General features: G+C 58.3%; 2 protein-coding genes across 3 annotated transcripts; both read left to right on the forward strand.

Moving 5' to 3' along the window:
* Positions 1 to 283: 283 nt before the first annotated feature.
* Positions 284 to 2,407, forward strand: pex11a (peroxisomal biogenesis factor 11 alpha). Its single transcript, XM_086108668.1, has 3 exons — positions 284 to 428; positions 511 to 626; positions 1,264 to 2,407. The coding sequence occupies exons 1-3, from the start codon at positions 373 to 375 to the stop codon at positions 1,836 to 1,838; spliced, it is 747 nt and encodes a 248-aa protein (XP_085964794.1). The 5' UTR covers positions 284 to 372; the 3' UTR covers positions 1,839 to 2,407.
* Positions 2,408 to 7,118: 4,711 nt separating this feature from the next.
* On the forward strand, positions 7,119 to 22,262 carry slco3a1a (solute carrier organic anion transporter family member 3A1a). Of its 2 annotated transcripts, none has more exons than XM_086108911.1 (9): positions 7,119 to 8,136; positions 11,104 to 11,560; positions 17,284 to 17,382; positions 17,456 to 17,704; positions 18,420 to 18,584; positions 18,671 to 18,869; positions 19,017 to 19,161; positions 20,345 to 20,457; positions 21,125 to 22,262. In XM_086108911.1, exons 1-9 carry the CDS (start codon positions 7,972 to 7,974, stop codon positions 21,426 to 21,428), a joined length of 1,896 nt encoding a protein of 631 aa, XP_085965037.1. In that variant the 5' UTR covers positions 7,119 to 7,971; the 3' UTR covers positions 21,429 to 22,262. The 2 variants fall into 2 exon arrangements, with proteins under 2 accessions (XP_085965037.1, XP_085965036.1); XM_086108910.1 differs by having other exon boundaries at positions 7,126 to 8,136; positions 20,220 to 20,457.
* Positions 22,263 to 22,425: the final 163 nt, after the last annotated feature.

Raw genomic sequence — 22,425 nt, forward strand, 5'->3', positions numbered from 1 at the left:
TTGATATTCACGAGCGGTGAGCGCGCCGACCTCACAGCGCGGAGGTCTCGGGTTCGATGCCGGTTCCGGCCTTCTTCGTGTGTGGACTTTATCCCGTGGGTCAAGCGTATCGACCGTGACGGAGACTTTCTCGGCTTCCGTAGGCAAACACTTCCGGGTTGAAAGAATCCAGCCAAGGCACCTGCTTGCGAAGCGAGAAACGAGCGTCATTTAAGTGGATTTTTTTTTAAACGGTCGATGCAAAGCGTCCTTTGTTTTTCTTGAAAACCGAGCCTCGTTGCGGAGCGACACGGTCGCTGGGCATTGCGCTCAGTCCGGGTAAGTTTTCAGCTGGAAAGAGCGCGCCGTGCAACAAGTGGGCCGAGTCGAGCCATGGAGGCGCTGCAAAACGTCATCAACCAGAGCCAGGGAAGGGACCGTCTTCTCAGGTCAGTTCGTGGCAAAAGAAAGGGAAGAAAAGCGACAAGTATTTCTCGGTCGACAACTGTCGTCTTATGCCCGCTTGTTTAGAGCGACCCAATTCGCGTCCGCCCTGTGCGCGCACGCTCTGCGAAACCAGTCCCGGCGAAAGGAGCTCGTGACCAAATTCAAGAGTCTGGAGGCCAACTTGAGTGTCGGACGAAAGTGTGAGTACGGCCGAGCTTGTTTGTTCGCAACTTGTACGCGCCGCGTTTGAGGTGAATATTTGCAACTCCTATTTGACCTCGAAACGGCGAACTCTGTCTTTCGAAGCGAGCGATCGATTTGTCGTTGCGTAAATGTACCGGGGCCAGCTCTTTTTTTTTTTCTTCTTTCTCATGAAAAGTTTCATGTCAAAGTTAGTTTGCGTGCTGATCAGACCGGCCTATGATTTCCAAAAGATCCCGTCAAGTCTCCAAACAGTCCTATTTTCAATTGTCATGCCTGACCATCCGTTTTGGGAAAGAAAACAAGACGCATGTGACAAGAGGCCACCACTTTGGTGGACTTTTCTAAAAAAACAACAACGACACGGAATGAGCACTCGACGCACCTTTGAAATCCTCCGTAGCAAACAAATGTCGACAAATGTTCTCATGAAGAACGTTCCATTTGTGCCATTCCAGTGGCAAGTGATTCCGATTCCGATTCCGAAAATGCAGTCGGAAACGTGGTTTTCCCTGCCAAAATGTCTCCGCGCGCGCGCTCATCGGGGGATATTTGGAAGTGAGCCTTGTCGGCGGCGAGCCGATGAAAGGAACGGGCGGAGGCCCTCCCTCCCTCATCTCGTGTCGTCTTTGTCAGTGTTCAGGCTGGGGAACGCCATCGACGCCGGCGAGGCGGCCAAGCGGAGCGCGCGGCTCTCCGACCCGGTGCTTTGCCTTTGCCTGACCGCGGCCAACGTCAACCGCGCCCTCTACTTGATGTGCGACAACGCGCTGTGGGCCGCCGGCGCGGGCCTCCTGCCCAATCTGGACCGGGGCCGCTGGGGCGCCGGCGCCTCGCGCTTCTACCTGCTCTCGCTGGTCATGAGCCTGAGCCGAGACGCGTACCTCCTCCTGCGGCCGGCGCTGCGGCGGGCCGGGGACGAGCGCTCCGGCCCCCGAATGATTTTGCATCTGAGCCGGAGTCCCCGAGCGGCCCCGGCGGTCATCCCTCATTTGGACGCCCTGGCGCTCCTGCTCCTGCTCCTGCGCGCCTTCAAATCGCACCCCGCCGTCCTCTTGGACACCGTCAAAAATGCCTGCGATCTGTCCATCCCGCTGGACAAGTTGGGGATCTACCGGTCGGACCCGGGCGCGCTGGCCTTTTGCGGCCTGCTCTCCTCGCTCATCGGCCTGGTGACCCTGGTGCGGCCCGAGCTGAGACTCAAAGCGTGAGGCCTCTTCCCGCCCCCGCCGCGGGACTTGCGGTCGCTCCGGAGGCGGCGCGCGCATTTCCGCGCTCGGCCTCGACGCTCTTCGCAATCGAAGGCCGCCGGCCGGCCCTTTTCCCCCTTCTCCGCTTCGCGTTCCTTCCCGATTCGATTTTCTCGAAAAGCCGCACCGACGCGGATCGAATCCAAAGCGGCGGCGCGCCAAAGCCTCCACCGCTCCGCGGTGACGATCGAAGCTTGAATTTGACGAAACGGCGGCCCGCGGCTCCTTTTCATCACAGGCGGTGGCCCGAAATGGAGTTTGGATGCCCATTTCAGAAATGTCGTCTTCATTTTTATTTGGATGGACTTTTTTTGTTTTTTTTTGTAGCCACTCGGGGTTTCCAGATACTTTCTTTCTCGGGTCCCTTTTTCAATCGGACCCTCGAAAGCTGTCAATCGAACCCGTATTCCTGCGTCTAAAAATATTTGGCCGTATGCCTTTTGACAGATGATGATATTCTGTAGTTTTGGCCACATAAGACAGACAATTGGTTTGTTGTTCTTGCGCAAATTAAAACTGTCCAAACTTCATTCTTCTTCTTCTTTGACTTCTTTTGGCGGCCGCCAAATACTTTGCTGCATTCCCGGCGACAATTTCCACTGACCGGTGACGATCGCAATCCCAAACTTCTGAACCGTCGTTCAGTTTTTACGGCCGGTTTTGATCCTAACAATGCGAGCCAGCGCCGATTCATTTTCAACTCGAAAGAAAAGCTTTTGCGTCGTTCGAAGTGGAAGCTTTGAAACCAACCGGAACTCGTTCGCCGTCGGATCTGCGGTATCGGCCCGAGTTCTACTGTTGGGGGGGGGGATTGGCCCCCAAAATGCGGCTTGGAGTCCAATGTGTAGCTTTCTGTGTAGGTGCGTTCGCCGTGCATTTTTTTTTTAACTGGTGTGACTCTGCGACAATTTATAGACCCCCCCCCCCCCCCCCCCAGCCAGCACTACTCGCTGGCACTGGACCAAGGCCTTTGGGCACCGCCAGTCTTGGAATGGGAGTCTGCTTCCTTGCCGGCAACTTTCATTTGCGGCACTTTCTTCTCTTTTGCCCGTCGCGTCACCCTTTTTGGTCTGCGCCTTGTGAGCGCATCTCAACCCAGCGACCCCCAACGGTGACCTCTGCCGCCGTCGTCACATTTCAACGCGAGCATCCCCCCGCGACCCTTGTGAGGATCACGCGGATGGACGGCCGGGCTTGCTGGAATAGTCGCCACTAGAGGGCAGCGCGCATCAACAGACAGACGAAGCACGACCCCCTTTTGCCTTCCCGTGCGTGGGGGGCGGCGAGGCTCAGTGTGATTTCCCCGCCGGGCATTGGCGGCGACATTCGGGCGCGTGGGACTTTTCCAGTCTGCGAGGGTCACCATCAGCATCATAGCCACACAAAAAAAAAAAAAAAAAAAAGCTGATTGCAGCGAGGATGAACCTTTGGCCTCGCTTTTGCTTTTTACGGCCTTTGTTGTGGGGGCGGCGGGGGCGCTCCCCCTCCCAGTGAAGCCCACCACCGAACGGCACCGGCCGCTATGAACAGCTTCAGCAAGTCGCGCTGAAAGAGCGGCACGCCGGCTCCCTCTTGTGGCCTGTCATAGATTCTCGGTTGTGACTTCCACGTCACAATCCTTTCGTCAAGTGACGTGGGGGTTGAAATGCGCTCCATTTCCGGGCTCCGGACTGCCCCCTCCCCTTCAAGTTTGTGACGGGGCAACTACCATTTTTCGTTCTCCTTAGATTGTTGTTGTCGCGTTTGCCTGCTAATGTGAAGACAAATGGCCTTTGCGAGTCAAATGGACGATGAAGACCGCTGACCGTTGCGAACGGATGGCTGCAATTTCACGCGGAGTTGTAAATGCTTCCGCGGTTCGCCCCGGGGGGGGGGGACTCCGCTCGGAGGACTCCGAACGCCGCCCCGCGTTTGTCACCGGTGGAAAATGCCGCCTCGCCCTCAAACAGGCCGCGCCTCTCGTGTTGTCACGGTGACAGCCGGCCGTGGCGCAGGCTCCGGCGGTGTCATTTGGCTACTTGGCGTTTGCATAGTCGCTTCGGCAACCAGACGGACCAGTCGGGTGACGCTCGCGGAGAAAAAGAGTCACCGTAGGCCTCGTCCGGGGAGGAAAAGCCACCTCCCCCCAAAAAAAGTGGAGCTTTTCCAGTTGGGTGAGATGTCGACCGTAGAAAAGGACAGAAGGAATTGGAGCAGCCCCGCCCTTCTTCTTGGCAAGCCCTCAAAATGAACGTGACACAAAGGCCATTCCCCACCTTCGCTAAAGAAAAGGCGCCGCGCAGTCGGAACCGGATCGAGTGGAGGGGCTCCGTTTTCCGCGTGCGCTCGCCAGACAAATAACCGGCATCGAAGAGCCGGCGTGTTTTTGGAAGGCGGGGGGGGGGGGAAGCGGAGTACCCGGAGAAAAGCCATTCGGGCGGGCACGGGAAGAACGTGGAAAGCCGAGGCCCTGAATCGAACCCCGCGCCTCCGCGCGGCGTCCTAAGCGGTCGCTCGCCGCGCCGCCCAATACGCACCGTTCTTATCACGGTCGTCATTATTACGATGATGTGCCGCAGAAAATAAAACCAGGGCAGGCTCGGAATCGGTGCCAAATAAACGACGTCTCTCCTTAAAAATACGATCGCCTGTCTTCTTTGGAAAATGCCGTGATCGAGCTTATTTTTAACAAGTCCTCTCCGCGTCTTTCGCGATCGAACGAAAACATTGACACGATGATTATTTGAAGGATGCGACATCTTCCCAACAATCCCGTTGAAGGTGCTCCTCACAATAGCGCCTTCAACATCACGGCCTTCATTTGGTCCATGATATCGACGTGATGCGTGGAGTTCAAAAACGGGATCAATAAGAAACGCGGTCGCGGCTCGCATCGGTCCCGAGCGGAACCGCGTCATGTGGAGTGCCGTTTCAAGTATTTTCCCGGTTGTCTTGAATGGCGGGAAAGGGGCCCGGCAAACTACAAGCACCAAAATGAGCAGGCTGCCGCCTTTTTTTTTTTTGGGGGGGGACCTTGGTGCTCTGCGTGTTCTCTATCTGCGCATTTTGAAAGGTATCGCATTGCTTCACGGCAGCCTTTCAAAACTTGGATCGAAGCTCGCCGCGCGCCGAGGTTTTCTTCTCGGGTTCCGAGCGGGAGCGCGGACGCAGACGGCGCGGTGACGCCGTGCGAATTTCCGCCGGCCGAGCTGCGAACGTTGCCGTCGGACTCGTTTCGTTCCGGCAACTCTCGTGGGCAGAATGAATGCGAGCGGCTTATTGGAGCTTTTTTTTCTTTTTTCTTTTGGTTTGAGTCGGGAACAGAACGGGGCGAGGTCCTTCCCGTGCCGGCGGTTTCCTCCACCGGGAAAACGAAAGCATGGCCGCGTCCCGCCGCGGTAGCGGATGAAATCGGAAGCGCTCGGCCGCTTCCCCCCTTTGCTTATTTTAGCCCCTGACATTTGGAGCGGGAGCGTTTGGCGAGGCTGACTAATTGGAGCCCGCGCGGAAAAGGTTCTCCGCCGCCGGAGGCTCCGAGGCCCGGATGATTTCGCAGCGCTGAAAACTTTGCTTTGGTTTTTCTCCGCTCGCTCCGGGCGACCCCCCGAGCGTCTCCGCCGGCGGACGGCGTGCGCTTTGGCCTCGAGACGTCCCGCTTTCAAGAGAGGAGCTCCGAGTTCATCCCCGCGCCTTCAAAAATGAGCGCTCGCGGCCGGAGAGGAAGCGCAGCGCGTTGCTTTGAATGTTTACGGCCCCCGGACGCCGTCGCCGCGTGCCGGCCCGGGAATGGACGGCGGTGTAAAAATAGACGGGGCAGGCGGCGGCGTACGCTTCTCAAGCGCAACGGGTAGACCGACGGCGGCAGGCCGGACTTCTCCGCGCGTGGCCAAAGAGAGAGAAGTTTCCGCCTCTCGGCACACTTTGCGCATTGGCGAGCAGGCGGCGTGCGCCTTGGGCTGCAACTTGACCTCCCGTGACCTCCCGAGACGCCTCAGCGAAGCGGAGGGCGTGCGGCCTTTGAGATGGCGTCGCGCGGCCCCCCGCCCATCCGGGGGCCGTTCCCGGCTCCTGACCGGCGTTTTAAAGTCGAAGCGGGAAAACGTAGTACGTCCAAAAGTCGACTCCCCGTCGGCCCGGAGAGGTCCCCGCCTCCCCCCCGGCGCCTCCCGGCCGACGGGCGGGGCCTCGTTCCCGCCGTCCACGGCCTTTTTCCAAAGGCTAAAAATAGCCTCCTCCGGGCAGAACGATACAAAACAACGAGCGGCTCATCTATTCAAACATTCCCGACTGAGCCCTCGCCGCCCAGGATGACGAGCCAACTCGCCTTCCCGAATGTCCGTCGCGCGCCGAGATCCGCGCGCGCCGCTTGATCATCACGCCGCAAAGACGCGCGAGAATTTGAGAGCCCGCGCGAGGACGAGTTCCGGCGTCGTCCCGCGACACGGCTGGGAAACACGGTTCGTTCCGTGAAGGCGGAGCCGGCCGCCGTCCGTTTTTAGCGGCCGGCCCCCCTCCCCCGCCGCCTTCAGATATGCCGCGGGCGACCCGACTTTGTGGAAGACGCAAGCTGCGGTTTGCGGTCCACTCGACTCGCCTCGTTTCGTTTTGCAACGGGCGGCGGGTTGGCATCCGGCCAACCTTTCTTGAAAAACGAGGCCTCAAATTGTTCATCGCCACAGTTTGCCGTCAAACTAAACTTTTGTGGGGGGCCTTTTGTATTTGGAACAACACAAGCTTACCTTCTGATATCTTCGCGTCACGACGCCAAACGCCTCAGCCGGGTTAACGAAGGCCATCTAGCGTACGCGCCGGCGTTACGGGCCTTTAAGCGGCCGACGGTTGACGGCCCGCGAGCGCATGCGGACGGACAATATAACAATAGCCCGCGGGAGATCCTTTTTGTTCTCTGCTTGGAAATAAACAAAAACGAGACAAAGAGTATTGCATCTTACCGAGTCACAATAGCGTTGAACCTCCCCTTCGTTTGGGTCCGCATGACTGCACTGTGCTGACCCCCGTGGCCAAATTGCACACACCAGAAGGAAGCGCGAGGAATTCATCGCGCTGCCGAAACGCTTTGATCCTTTACCTTTTATTTCATCGTCTTATTTGTTTGACCACATCCAATATTATAGAGGGCAAAAACTTCCGCTGGGCTTTTTGGGGAGACCGCAATGGATGACGACAACGCCGCGTGTCGTTGCGTCACTTTGGCCATAAATTAAGTTATTATTACTTATATAATATATATCACGAGAAACATGGCGAGAAAGAGGTAGAAAAAGCAAACGGATTCGTTGATACTTGTACGATCGGTGGGCGCTTTATGACCAATGTCGCGTAAGTATTTCTCCGCTACGAAAGTCTTTTTCGTGTTTGCCGAGTGACCGCGTTGCACTTTTCTCGAGATCGCGCCGGTCTATTTCCGTCCAGGTTTGGAACGCGTACGAAAGTCGGCCGACGGCGTCTTCGCGAGGCTGGCGCGTGACGTCGGGAGAAGGCGTCACGTGACCGAGCGAAAAGGAAGCCCCAAAGTGGCGCGGCGTCGTCCCGCGTCCGCCCGTCACACGTGCAAGTTGTGAGGCCGCACGTATCGAGTTGCCCCCTCTCGTCGAGGCACGAGGGGCTCGCGGCGCCGGTCCCAGAGAGCGAGCGCCAGCGGAGCCCCCGCCTCGCCTCGCCTCGCCTCGCCTCGCCTCGCCTCGCCGCGCCCTCGTCCGAACCTCCGAGTGGGCGGGGAGACGCCTCGCAGGAAGACTTGAGAACGCGAGAGCCGCGCGGAGGACACTTTTTCGAGAGCCCATATGCTCGCCTTGTGCCACTGTCGCCCACCTCACGCGTTCGACGCCGACGACGCCGGGGAAGCGGAAGAGGAAGAGGAGAGCGGCGGCGGCGATGTTTAGGCGACACAGCGACGTGCTCGGACGTGTGCCGCTCGGCTTCCTCGAGTAGACTTTTTCTTTTTTTGGGGGGGGGGGGGGGGGTTATTTGCTAGTTTGTTTTGTTGGGCGTGGGTGAGAGTGAAAGCTTCCGACGAGGCGGCTCCACGCCAAATGTCGACGCCCTGAGCGGCGCGGGACCTCGGCCGGCCGAGCCGCCGCCAACTTTGTCGGCCATGCAGGTGAAGAAGCAGCGGCAGTCGCGCCAGAGCGCCGGGGACGACGTGCCGCCGGCGGACGCCCCCCGCAAGAAGTCGTCGTCGTGCTTCTCCAATATCAAGATATTCCTCATTTCGGAATGCGCCCTCATGTTGGCCCAGGGGACCGTCGGAGCTTACCTGGTGAGTTGGCGGCGCGACGCGACGCGGCTCGGCGGGCGGGCGGGCTCCCACTGCACGGCTGGTGGATGGGCAACTTACACGCCGTGGCCTGTGACGGACGGTGGGTGGGCGAGGGGGGGCAACTTCCCGACTGCAAATCAGCCAGCGAGGGCAACTCGCCCCGTGTCAAGATAGTGTGCTGAAATCGGGAGGCCCCCCGTCCACGAGCTTCATGTAACGGTCCCAAGTGAGCTGGATTCTCTCTTGCCGCTCAGTCCCGTAGCATCGCTTTCTCGGGCTCCAAAAATACAAATAAAAAGTCGAGAGGGAAGTCATTTATCCTGTTGTGTAAAATAAGCCGCGAGGGGAACGATGAACCGGGGCACTTCAACCCTAAAATAGGCGGCATGGGAACAAACAAACGGCGAGTAAGCGCCTACGGGGAGTGCGCAACGTCGGAACTTTCAGGCCATGACATTAGGGAGCCTTTGAAGGTCGAATCTCGGACACCTCAAAGGACCGATTCTTGGCCTCCTTTTGCCAAGGCCAAAGAGCGGGCAACATTTGGGGTGTTCAGCACCATTTTGTATTTTTTTTCCCCCCGTACCAGTATTCAGCCTTTGAGCGCTCACCATACTTGTCGGACTTTGGATAGGAAATGTCCTATTGAGCCCCAGTACGGCCGCAGCTCCTGCCAAAGAGGATTTCCTCAACGTCCAGACTAAGTAACAAAGTCACCAAAGCCCTTCGAGGCGTGGGCGTCTTCTTAGGATGGCGGCGGTTTACCCATTGTCCCGCAAATGTTGCTTCGACTCTTGTTCCAATTCAAATTGAATGAAGACACCCCCCCCAGCCGATGGATTTTGTCCATCGGGCGGCCGGGTCTCCTCATTCCAACGCTTAGCGATGTTTATTCTCCGAGAAGCTGCTTCCTCAGCTCGCTTGAAATTCATCCACTCCACTTTGGAACCGTGCGTGAATGTTTGCGGCGGAGCCTCCCGTCTGGCTGGAAAACCCGCGCGAAAAAGTGTTCTTCTGTAAAAAAAAAAGTCGAAAACGATGATTTATCCCTAAAGAGGAAGGCTAGCGTGGGCTCGGATGTCGCCCGGGTTTTGGGGGCATTCGCCAAAGGATGGCTCGGCTCGGCAAGTCGAGGGGACGATGACACGACCGCGTTACGACGACGTACTACTGTCGGTACCCTGAAAGGCGGGGGGGGGGGGGGCGTACCACGTGAGCAGTCTGACGTAAGCCGCGTGGAGGGAGATAGCTTTGGGGAAACGCACCACGCGGCATGCTGAGGAAAGACGAGGAAGGGTCCCGTCGTTTCGCACTTGAGCTCATCTGGAGAAGCCGTTTCTCTCTGTGAAGTCACGCGATGTCCCGCGACCGGGCGAGGTTTATTTTGTTGCCGTGGCGACGCGGTAAACACTCGCCCCCCCCCCCCCCCCTTTTCGAGCCAGCGAGGTTGACGGCTTGCTAACGGCGTCAGAGTCCGAGCGCGCTCGCGTGCCCGGCGCGCGCTTCAGCTGTCGGTCGGGTCTCGCGTTCAGGCCGAGGCGGGATGACCGCTGCCCGGCGCGCCGTCATAAAGACTTGCGGCGGAGAGGCGGCGGCTGGGAAAAGCGCCCGGCGTCGCTCGTGCCTTTGCGCCGGGTGGCCGACTCCTTTTCAAAAGCTCCCCCCCGTCCGCGTCCTTTACGCGTGAGCGCCGCCGCCGCCAACATATTCCGTTTCCGCTTTGACGCCGATGCGAATTGGCTTTGAGGTCCCGCTTGAGTCTATTGGAGAGCGACGACGGACGCCTGCCGGTCGCTCGGCGAGCTTGTCTCGCGCTTTTCAAGTTCAAACCGCGTCTCCCCCCCCCCCCCCCCCCCCTTGTGGCGCGGGCATCTTCTTACCTTGTTGCCGCGGCCTCTCTCCAGCTCGTCGGGCTTCCTTGCACGTCGCGCTTCATTCCCCGGAGACGGACGACAACGATCCACTTTGCCCCGCCGTTAGCTGTGGAGCGGTTCAGGTTGCGCTTCTCGGCCGAAAGCGGCTCCGGCTCGTCTCCCATCAAGACCGATTGCGCGCCTGTTTTTCTGCGTTCCAAACGTTGCCAAAATTGACTTTGACCTGACTTGCGGTTTCCGATTGGCTGAAATGGGTCTTGTGGGGGCGCGTGTTGAATTGCTTTTTGTGTGGCAGGCGGCGATTATTGTCATTTGTATCCAGGACAAAACGGGCCTTCATCTTAGCTCGGGATCCGATCGCATTAAAGCCGTACATCGGTACGGTCGTACTCGTACCGCCGCCTGAAAAAAGACGCTTTCAACACATTCCAAAGGCCTTACGAGGTTCTTGGCCAGTAATCAAACAGAGGTGCAAAACGTTTCCACACATGTACGCGTCTTAAACAAGTTCTACTCTCGGATGGCTGATCAAATGCTACTTTTGTTAGTTTGAATTGTCCGCAGGGTTTGATCACGGCAGCCGGTGGCCAATCTGATGTTGTCCAATCTCACGTGCGAAGCCTTTTGATTTGCGGCCAACCGCGCGCGTCATATCGGGAGAATTGTGTGCAAAAATGGTCCGCCGCTTGATTTGGACTCTTTCTCATGGCTGCGGACATTCGGGGGAGCCGCCGAGAGAATGGAAAATGTTCATTGCGGCCCCCGGGGACCGTTTGCCACCGGTTCCAAAATAGCCTGGGAACGGCTCGGACGTGTCGCGCGGCGCCGGATCAAGGACCGCCCCCCCGCTTCAGCCAAAGCGGCGGGCGGCCGCGGGATGTCATCAACTGTTTGATGACGCAACGGCCACCTTCTTTCTGCGGGATTCCTTGCGGCGCGACAGTTGGGAGAAGCCGAGCGCGGGACCAAATTGTCCTGAGAAACGGGCCTCGTCCGCCCATCTCTCTCTCTCTCTCTCTTTCGGGGTGCAGCCCAAAAGGACGGCAAGCGCCAAATGGTCAGTTTTGGTTGTAAGCAAAGCTTTGCGTTGCAGGTGAGCGTCCTGACCACTCTGGAGAGGCGCTTCAACCTGCAAAGCGCCGACGCGGGCGTGATCGCCAGCAGCTTTGAGATCGGCAACCTGGCGCTCATCCTCTTCGTCAGCTACTTCGGGGCCAAGGCGCACCGGCCCCGGCTGATCGGCTGCGGGGGCGTGGTCATGGCCCTGGGCGCCCTCCTCTCCGCGCTGCCCGAGTTCTTGACCAAGCAGTACGAGATCGGCGACACGTGGAGGACCGAGGCGGGGCGCGACGTGTGCTCCAACGCCAGCGGCGCCGAAGTCCAGTCGGGCGAGGACGCCGTGTGCGCCAAGCGCGGCAACACCAACATGATGTACCTGCTCCTGATCGGGGCCCAGGTCCTGCTCGGCGTCGGGGCCACGCCCGTGCAGCCTCTGGGCGTGTCTTACATCGACGATCACGTCAAGAAGAAAGACTCCTCCCTCTACATAGGTGAGCGACACGCCGACGGGACTTTCCGACCGCGCCGAAACCACGGCGCGGCCAAACGTCGGTAAAAGCGCGGACGGCGCGCGCCGCTCGAAATCGCCGCCGTGTTGTCGGTCCTTCAAAACGATGGCGGGCGGCGGATGAAGCGAGACGTCCTCCTTTGTCATTTTCACGCCACGCCGACGCTAATTTGCCGCGGGCCGTCCTCCCGATCGGATGTTCCCCTGAAGCCGGCCGCCGAATTTGCTTCCATTTTCCCGCGAAGAAATCCGGCGATCGAGTCCGACGTCGTTTCATTTCTTTTCATGTTTCTTTGAATGGGGACGCAAAGTCGCTCCCGCGGCGGCGCGCCGTAAATCGTCTCCGGTTCCAAACGTCCGAGTCCCGCCGATTCTTACGTCTGAAGGAATTCAGATCTACTCTGCGCGCAAACCAATCGCTCCCGCGACAAGCGCGTCGCCGACGAGACGCCAGACACGTGGTTACGTGCGGCGAAATGAGCCTCGAGGGAAGTCGCTCCGGTGATGCGGAGCGTCGTATCGGCACGGATACGTGCCGGAGGCGGGGGGGGGAGCGCCCCGCGGGCACCCGCCGCACCGATGCCGGCTGCCAACCGAGGCGACGAGGTGCCGTCTCATCCGGAGGCCAAATCTGATTCCCGACGTGATCTCGTTTGACGGAAAGCATCGGAGGCTTAGTTTGGGGGGGGGGGGGGGGTCGACGGGGGACGGTGAGAGGTGCCCGAAAGCTCTCGGTTTGCACGTGAGAGCGAGGACGCGCGCCGGGCGCCCTTGGAGTCGGCCCTCGGATCTGTCCGCCTCCCGCCATAAGTAAGCGGCGGGGAACAATGCGCTATTGAGTGGCGCTCGGCCGATAGTCCCGATCCCTCCGCCGCGGCCCCGTCATGTGACGCGGCCCCGGCCCCGTGCACGGAGGAGATTGTGCACGATCCCGCACGCCCCGACCCTTTCGTTTGCATTCTTCGGCCGTTTGCGCGCGCGTGTCGTCACGTGGCCGGACGACCGGCTCGCCCCCGCCGGGTTTTGCGTACGTCCCGCGGACTCTGATTTCACCGCAACGCCGACCTTGGCGGCTTGAGGGCGGATGACGTACGCTCGCCCCGCCGGTGGATTTTCAGTCAAAGTTCATCCGCGCATCATCTAAGTGGCGTTGCGTCCCTGCCCGGCATTTGAAGAGGATTGAAAATGGGAGAAATCTGAGAGGGAGAAGCGCTTTGCGCATGAGAGTCGCACGCGCTTTGCAGACGGCTGCGCAGGTGCCGCCGCCCGTCCCGCAAATTCCCGAGAAGAGTCTCGTCCGTCCCACCCGCCGCTCGCAGAGGGCGCCCGCTCTCTCCTCAAACGACGAGGCAGCGCTTGCGATCACTTCCTGCCGTATCGCCGAAGATGCGCGTCGGATATGTGGAGCCCTTAGCGAAGGCGGCGATCGCCACAAATACTTTGAGAACCAGCGCTCGACGTCGATGAGACATCTACTTGTTTTTTTTATTTCGGGGACGGGGGCGTCGCGGGCGGGCTAAAATGGGAGCGCGCCGGTGCGAACGCGCGAAGTCTATTGGCGTATGGCTCGTTTATAACGGCCCTCCGATATGGCCGCCGGTAGTGCGTTGTGGGTAATTGCTAAAAGGACGCGGCCCTCTATAGAAAGACTTTGGAGCGAGGCGCGATGGGCGCGCAGGGCAGGAATGCCCGGCGGCTCGCCCGCGCGGCGGATCGCAGTGGGTCGGCTCGTGCGCGCGTACCGCAAAAGGCTCGTGAAAACCAAGGAAAAGGTCGCCGGCGCGGCCTCTAAATATGAATCCTTTAGAGTCGGGGATTGCTTATTGACGGCACCGACGATCACTTCCGATATTCCCATTCAAAAGGAGATATCGATCAAAGGTCGACCTCCCGCCGCGCAGCGGAAACATTTCGCACGACGGCCCCGCACCGTTCGAGTTCAGCGTTGTCGCGGCGCGGCGCGTCGGCAAATACTGCACGTTCCTTTCCGAGGGTCATCATCACTCAGACATCAATCGATGCCTGATTTACGACAAAATACAACTCAAACTTGAGGAACTCCTTCCTCTCTCCAGACAATAATATCATATGGCAGCCTCGTACTTCTAAATCAATACATCTTTCTGTGTGCGTGTGCGCGCGTGTAAAAATTGAGGTCAATTAGCGCCCTTCGGCCTTCTTGAGCCCGGGGTTAATCGGACTCAAAAGATTACGTCGGTGGCGCTCGGCTTCCGGGGGGGGCGGGGGGGGGGGGCACGTGGCCTAAGAGCCGATCACAGCTCGGCCGCAACGCGAGGGACCTTCTGCAAAGACCTCCAAAGGCCAACGTGCTCGATGCGCAGTACCCGGCCGGCTAGTTTTGTCATTGAGCGCTTTTTGGAGATGCCGCCGCGGTTGTTTTTTGTGGCTTCGGAGCGACCGAGCGGCCCGCGCGATTTCCTTCGTGTCGCCGAGCTCCGTACGAGCCACCCCGAACGACTTCGACCCCGGACGCGCTTGTCGGCATACGTTTGGAATGACGCCGGAGGCGCGCGGGAAATTCTTTTGCTCTGGGCTCAATGCCGCATCCTGGCATCGCGCGGGGTCGAAGGACCAATTTTGAAAAGAAGGAACCCGAAGCCGGAACTCTTTAAGACACCAAGTGGCATTTTCTGCCCCGTGCCTGCGTGGCTTTTGTCCGGGCACTCGCTCGGCTTTCCTCCCGCATTCTGTAAAAAAAACACGCTTGATCGTTTCTCGAACGCTCGAAATCGTGTGCCCTGCGATGGGCCGGCAAGCGGGTGAATGTGTTCTGGGATAGGCTCCCTCACCCTCCTGAGGATCAACCGGTTCGCTTCACGGGCGAACGGACGTTTACATAGAAGCCCCAAAAAAAAGGAAAAGTCTCCCATATCTCCAGCCGGACGTCTGTTGCAGCTCCGCCTACGGTGGGTGACCGTGAAACATCCGCCGCAATGAACCCGCGCGTTGTCCTCAATGGGCTGCCCATATCGCTTCTTGTTTCGAAGAGACTGTACAGCCGGGATCGTCTTCCTCGATTCATCCCCGCGCTGTAAATGGCTTTCATGCGGCTGTTATTTGACGGCGGCGGCCATTCGGGACAAAAGGCCACCTCCGACGCCGGTCACCTCGCTCTCAAATTCCGACCTCGCCGCGAGGCCGCCGGAGGCGGAGGTGGCCTTTTGTCGGCCATTTTGGCACGTCCGCGCGCCGCTTCCCTCTTTGTCGTAGCGTTCCGTCGTCCTTTTGACAGGTAGGCGTTAACGCCGCCCTTTGCCGTTGACGAGGATCAAGCTGGCCCCGCGGTCGGGTTGCAAAAGCGGCCCGGGCCGCCGTGTCTTATCTGGCCGGATTACCGAGCCAATTTGAGCGGGATTACTGCGGGAGATGAAGGCCCTTCCTTGCCTTCGCACAGAGCGCCGAAAACGGCAAAAACCACTGCGGCCGGACGCAGTCGTGCGCTGAGATGACGCCTCGCTCCTTGGGACTTTTCTTGCCAGGTCACCAAACTTTGGGACCTTTGGGGGCGGGGGGGGGGGGGGGACGCCCAACGGGTCTGCGGACACGGCCTTGTCACTCGCGTTTGTATTCTCATGAAGCCCGTGACGTCGGCCACATTTGCGCCTGCTGCAAAGTTGTCAAGAGCTCTTTGTGAGGTCCAAGCGTTTTCGTGCCTTCTCCATTTTCGTGCTTTCGTGCCATCGCCGGCGCCGCGCGGTGAGCAGTTCTGTCTCCCGGTCCCGACGCCGGGGGTTCAGATTCTCTCATTCTCACGGTCCCCTTGAGTGACGGTCGGGCCACCGTAGCCTCTGGAAGCCCCCCCCCCCCCGTTCCAGATGCGACGTGCGCTACTTTCAGCGGTGATTTTCGAGCGTGCTTTTCCAGTCTTTTCCCTTTCCCCGGTCAGCCGAGTCAGAAAGCGCTCACCGAACGGGAGCTCGGATCGGTTCTCGCAAGCGACAAGTACGGGAGGACAAAACGACGCATCTTGATTTAGCTCGCTTGACACAAAATAATACAGCGCAACGCATCGCATCACACGCGGAGAGTCGCGCAATCGGTCGCCTTTTGGACTCGTCGGCGAGCTTCTGGAAATTGTCAATCGACAGCGGGGGGAATGAACCAATATCAATCAATCATCTTGGGCCCGGATGCGCTCCCGCCATCAATCTGGGCAGTTTCCTGACGCGACAGATCTCCTCCCGGCGAGTGCACCTTAGCGAGCGGCAGGTCGGTCGTTTGTCATGGCGTTTTCCGCAGCGCGCCGTATAGTTGCGTTGGGAAACGACAACCGACCAAGCTCGTGGCGTTGCGTCTTTTTTTTTTTTGCCGTGACCCGCGACATTCCCGTTAGTTTCAAACGATAGCGGCCGTCGGCGCCTGCGGGTTTTTCCGAGTGCGGAAAGGGAAAGGCTGGCGGGCGCCGACTTTGCCGGCCTTGTTCTCTTGCTCTCTAAACAAATTAGGCGGAGGCAAAAAGACGAGAGCAGATCTCCGTGATCGAATTAACGTCCGATGTACTCCCCCGGGAGGATAATTGACAGCGTACCGAAAAGGGCTTCGTTGAGCTCCGACCTTGTTTAGCGCCGAGCCACTTCCGGGGCCAAATGCGTTTCGGTGCGAAAGGAGCCCGCGGCCGCGGCCGTCGATTCTCCCCCGCGGGCGCTTAAGACACGGTCGACTAATATGCGTCGCCGGGCTTGGGCCTTATATGATGGATGGAGAGAGAGAGAGAGACGCACGCGGATGTGCGCGTGTCCATTTTGTATCATAAGATGGTTGACGTGACTAAACTTGGTGGATGCGGGGAAGAAAACTGAAATGCATCGATAGCTTCTTGCTAGAGGAGGATTACGTCAATCATCGATGAATCTGCCCGTTCTGTTTTTCCCATTCATCGATGAGTTCGATTGAAAAATAAAAACACTTTCAATTTCCGCGGACGGGACTTCGAATTGGCGGCACGGACGATTCCCAAATGAAAATGACGATTCCGTGACTACTTTGTTCGCTATCTCGTCAGAAAAAATGTCGTCGACGTCCTTTTCCGAGGAAAAATGTCTTTGCGCAAAGACCATCGGTCCGCTTTCCCGTCGGACGACATTGGGGAACGTGACCGTATCTGCCGCGAAAAGGCCGAAATTGCGCGCGATCGAATCGACGGCCGATCCGTCGCCGCGCCTCGACTTCAGCGACACTTTGCAGTGAAAAGCCAAATATGTTCAACTTGTCACGTCCTCCAAATTGCGTGTGTGTTTTTTTTTTTTTTTCGAATGATATCGTTTCTCAGGAAACGGGGCTCCGTCTCAGCTCGGGACACGAACCGCACGCCGTGTCGCCGCCGTTGCCGACGAGGGAGCTTTTTTTTACGGCTAAAACGAGAGGGCGCCGCATCGGGCCGCGATGCGGACGAAACGGCGGGATTTGATGCCGAAGCTCATTTCGTGATGGCGCTCGGACCGGAGGAGCGCGCGCGTGTGCGTAATGCACGGATGTACACTTACACACACTTGTTGAACTCCAAAATGTGACGATATGCAGTCATGATTTTTGACGACTTTTCTTATTTCCTCGGAAGAGCGGCGTTCACGTCGAAGCCGCCGTCTCTTCCGGAAGCTTGCGATCAATGTTGCGCTGCGCCTGCGGTCGGTGTGAAAATGATGTCGGGTTCCAATTTCACATGCGCTATCCCCGCGCCGTGCGCAGGAATCCTCTTTTCCACGCTGGTGTTCGGGCCCGCCTGCGGCTTCATCCTCGGTTCCGTCTGCACCAAGTTCTACGTGGACGCCGTCTTCATCGACGCCGGTGAGTCGACGCGCGTGCGCGCGCGCGTCCCCCGGCGCGGAGCGGATGTGACCCGGGCCGCGCGTGCTCGCAGATAAGCTGGGCATCGGCCCGGAAGACCCGCGGTGGATCGGCGCCTGGTGGGCGGGCTTCCTCCTGTGCGCCGCCTTACTCTTCTGCTCGGCGCTGCCCATGTTCGGCTTCCCCCAGTCGTTGCCCCGCGAGGACGGCGAGGAGGGCGCCGACGGCGAGCGGGCCGCGCTGCCCGCCCCCGCTCCTCCGGCTCCAAACTCGGAGGCTCCCGAGCCCGGCGACGGGCCCTCCTGCTGCCAGCAACTCAGGGGTGAGCCTTCAACGGCGCACCTTCTCGGACGCCCTCGGCGCATTCGCAATCGCGCGGCTCGGCTTCTCGGGTCCGAAAGGCTCCATGCGAAGGAAGCGCCCGTCCGACGCAAAGCCGCTCGGCTTCGGGGGTCTCCGGACGCGGGTGAATTAGCGCGGCCCCGAGTTCCCGGCGGACGCGGCGCATTCGCATCGAACGCTTATTCCGCACGCAAACGGTTAGATGGGCCGCCGATAAAAGTCGAGTCGGGCCCGAGCGGAAATGCTTTCAAACGCAGCTTTTCGATTCGGCTCTTGTTTCTCCAATCGATTTGTCCGAAAGCGTTGCTCTCGCGCGGATGACATCCGTCCTCATTTTGAGCTCCTTTTTTCTCGACTTTGCTTTTCAAATGTCCCGAGTCCTTTTGATGTTTTTTTGCTTTTGATGTCTTGAATTCTTCAATGCCTTGAAGCGTTGCATTTTCCAACGATGTCGAGCGGCCGGCGTCTCAAGTGTGCCGCATAAATGAAGGCGCCGTTTGCCTTTGCTTCTAACTTTTCGGCAAAGACCGCGGCGGACTTGTTTGAGGGCCTCCGAGCGATCATGTCGCGGGCCCGTCGACCTCGCCGGTCGTCGCTTCAGACGGGAAGCCCGCGCCGCCTTCTCCGGGTTAGGTCGGGTCGCCGCGGCGCTCTCATCGCCGCGCCGCCTCCTCGTCGTCGTCTTTGGCCCGCAGTGATCCCCGAGGTGACCAAACGGCTGCTGTCCAACCCGGTGTTCACCTGCGTCATCCTGGCCGCCTGCATGGAAATCGCCGTGGTGGCCGGCTTCGCCGCCTTTCTGGCCAAATACCTGGAGCAGCAGTTTAACCTCACCACCGCCTCGGCCAACCAGCTGCTAGGTCTGCGCGTCCTCCGTCCGCCCCGAAAGCGAGCCCAACTTTGGCCTCGGCGAAAACGCGGGCGTTTGTGTGGGCGGGCGCCGCAGGCATGACGGCCATCCCGTGCGCCTGCCTGGGCATCTTCATGGGAGGCCTGCTGGTGAAGAAGCTCAACCTGTCGGCGCTGGGAGCCGTTCGCATGGCCGCGCTGGTCAACCTGATCTCCACCGCCTGCTACGTCTCCTTCCTCTTCCTGGGCTGCGACACGGGCTCCGTGGCGGGCGTCACCGCCACGTACGGCAACGGGTAAGGACGCGCCGTCGGGCTCCCATCCCGCGCCGCTTTGCCATCCAAACGCCGTCGGGGACCTCCTCCGAGAGCGGAGAGTTGACCGGGCGTGGCTATGGCGCGTCCCCCCCCCCCCCCCGTAGTAAGTGGCCGTGTTGTGTTCAGTACGCCGCAGGTGGGCAAGAGGCCCGAAGCGCCGTGCATCAATCGGTGCAACTGCTTCACGTCGTCCATCGGCCCCGTGTGCGGCTCGGACGGCGTCACCTACCTGTCGGCCTGCTTCGCCGGATGCACCCGCGCCGTCGGGCAGGTCTGCGTCACGCCTCGCATCACACCGACCGCGACTCGGGCGCTCGCGGAGCCTACGCGACGACCGATTGGCCTCGTCGCGAGGGAGCGCGCAAAAAAAACCCGCAAATGACATACGGTGCCGTCTTTGGCGGTTCACCGACAAAGTCGGAAATGCAATCGATTCGTCCGCCGTTATGTTCCGTACGCCTTTTTCCATAAATGTTAAAAACCGCAAACTACGTCCCGCCCTTTCAGAACTACTTTTGGGAGCCGCGTTGAATGCATCGTTCTTTTGCAGCGGAAAAGAGCGCTCGCTTTGTTTGTTTGTTTTTCCCACAAATTCAAATTGAAATTCCGTCCCGTGGCAGAAAATACCAAAAAGAAGTCATCTTTTTCAACGGGCAACCTTCGCAGCTGGGTGGGCGACTCCGATGCCGGGCGGTCGGAGGAGGTCACTTGTGTCTCTCCTCCGACTCGCCCGAAAGTGCTTTTCCTGCATCGGAATCTTGATCCCGACGGAACGGAATACCGCACGGCTTCATTTCCAAGTTGAGTTTCGTAAAATGAATTATGCGGTGAAGAGATTTCATGTCCTCTTTTGAACAATTGCGCATTCAAACGTGTCTTCAAATTCAATGTCGTTCGGGTTCTTCCGTTTTTATGGATTATTTTTAAAACGTTCGCGGGTGTTACACGGGACGGCGAAGACGATCCTGTGACTCTCCCTTTATATGAAAGCGGATGTTTGTTTTGCACTCTTGATTCAAAGACTATTTTTGCAAAGGTTTGCTTTCAGATGGTGCCGACAGATAAATTCTCATTTTTTTAAGTAACACATTGGAATCATGAAAAAAATGAATGATATTTTTTTTTTAATGTACCGGCTCGTCTTCTGCGCAACGGTCAAGCCCGCTACAACCGAATCAAACATCTTTGGCCTCCTTCCTCGAGCTGACGCGCGTCACGTCACGTCACGTCACGTCGCGCCCGGCGCACACCCTGTTAAGTCGTAGCGCGGAGGCGTTTGTCCCGTCAACCGTCTTTTTTGGGCTTTGTTCTTTTCCCCTCTGCGCGCAGAACCTGAGCGGATGCGCTTGCGTCTCCCCCGAGAGCGAATTAGCCACGGCGGTTGCGGGCAAATGCCCGACGGCCGGCTGCCGGGAGGCCTTCCTCATCTTCCTGTGCATCATCTGCTTGTGCAGCCTGGTGGGCGCCATGGCCCAGACGCCCTCCGTCATCGTTCTCATCAGGACCGTCACCCCCGAACTCAAGTCGTACGCGCTTGGCGTCTTGTTTCTCTTGCTGCGACTCTTGGGTAGGACATGCTCACGTCTGGTCTGATGCGCAATGTTGATGCCGTGGGGCGGGGCGGGGGGGGGGGGCGGCATTCTGACTGCTGGATAGTCAACAGCTTTTCTCATTCTTGTCACTGGAGTAGTTGGCAGCGGTAGAGCAGAACTTGAGCGCCAAATGTCATTTGGGAATCATAGCGACCGGCCCCTCCCCAGCCCTGTCCCCATCCCACCCGAACCGCGAGAGTTGTTTGCTGAAGCTGAATTGTGAAATAGAAATAACAACGCAAATTGGAGAATGTCGATTGTCGGGATCTTAAAAGTACAAGTGTGCCGCCAAATTCACGATTCAGCTATTTTTCGGGAGTGGACTTATCCCCTCGTTATTCATGCAGAAATGCCCCCATTCTTTGCAATATTCGATTTACCAGGCCTCCACTTTGGTGTGCGGGAAAAATTGAAGGAACCCCCCTCCCCCCAAAACAATCCCGGCAATGCTCATGCGTCATCCGCCATCTTCCAAAATTGGCTGCATACTCGATGACTCTCCGACTTGCGGTCAAAGTGCGTTTTTATCACGAAAATCCTTCTTTGCCTGTCACCGCTCGGCCTTTGCATACCGCGGACTGTCGGACATAGGCGCGCGCTCGACGAGTTCAAAGTAAGACGAGCCGTTCGGTGTTCCCCCAGGCTTCATCCCGCCGCCCCTGATCTTCGGGGCGGCCATCGACTCCACGTGCCTGTTCTGGAGCTCGGACTGCGGCGACAAAGGCGCGTGCCTGCTGTACGACAACCTGTCGTACCGCCGGCTCTACGTGAGCCTGGCCATCATCCTCAAGGCGGTGGCCTTCCTCCTCTACACCACCACCTGGTTCTGCCTCCGCCGCAACTACGACGCCTACATCAAGAGCCACGAGGCCAACGTGGCGCCCGCCGACTTCTACCCGTCGCTCTCGGAGGCCCCCAAAGCGGACAGGACGCGCTTCATATATAACCTGTCGGACCGCGAGTATTGCGAAACCATGGAGTCGGTTTTATAGGAACCGCTTCGGGCACGCCGGATCCGGATCCTCTGGCCAAGGAACCCCTTCGTCCCGCGTCCGATTGAACGGCGATGAACCGCCGCCGGCCAATCCGTCATCCCCAACGCACGAGTCCGTGGCTTTTTGGCCCGTGTCGCGCCAGTCGGGTCGCCGGGCGAAAACGTTTCGCCTGGATTTCCATGGGAAGTAAAGATGGCTCATTTTGGAGATAGAGCGGCAGATTTGTCTTTTTAACCCGTCCGACGATATTCGCACGAAAAACTCCGGTGGCATCAAGGAAAAGTATGTCGACGTGCGTCGAGAGAGACAGAAACTCCTCCACCTTCGAAAGGTTTCGAGCGGCTCCCGCGTGCTTTGCCGCCACCTGGTGGCAACTACCGGCACTCGCAAATTTGGGGGGGTTTGTGAATGCATTCCAATGCGATCAAATCTTCCAACCGTCATCTGAATCAATTCACGATTTAATCCCGACAATTCCATGACTTCCTCCTGATTTCCATGGAAATCTCCCGGTGTCCAAAATTCCCAGGAGTTTGCAACCCTCATCGCTAAGCAGGCTAGCCAGATGAAGATGACAAAAATGTTCCCGGCTTAGGTCATTGTGTCCTGGACTCAACGACAGTAGTTTCCACATTCGTACAGCTTTGTCACGGTTGCGTTGCAGCGTCGGACGTGGTGTGTGTGTGTACACGGTGCACTCTGTGATCAAGGAGTATCAGGGCCATGTGCAAATATGACCTCAATTAGTTGTAACGTAACCAGAATAAAGTTGAAATTGAAAACAATTTCAAGATTAAAGTTCAATATTTGTATGCTGTACTTGGAAGCTCTTGAAATGAACCCGTGCAGGCAAGTTTAGAATATTTGGTGTCAAGAAGTAAGAATGAAGTTGAAATACGACAAGAACATATTTGCGATACGATGCGAAGCGTTGGAATATGACAACAA

Source organism: Hippocampus guttulatus, chromosome 4 (assembly GCF_054856545.1).
Source record: "Hippocampus guttulatus isolate MCC_2025c chromosome 4, RoL_Hgut_1.0, whole genome shotgun sequence".
Classification (NCBI taxonomy): Eukaryota; Metazoa; Chordata; class Actinopteri; order Syngnathiformes; family Syngnathidae; genus Hippocampus; species Hippocampus guttulatus.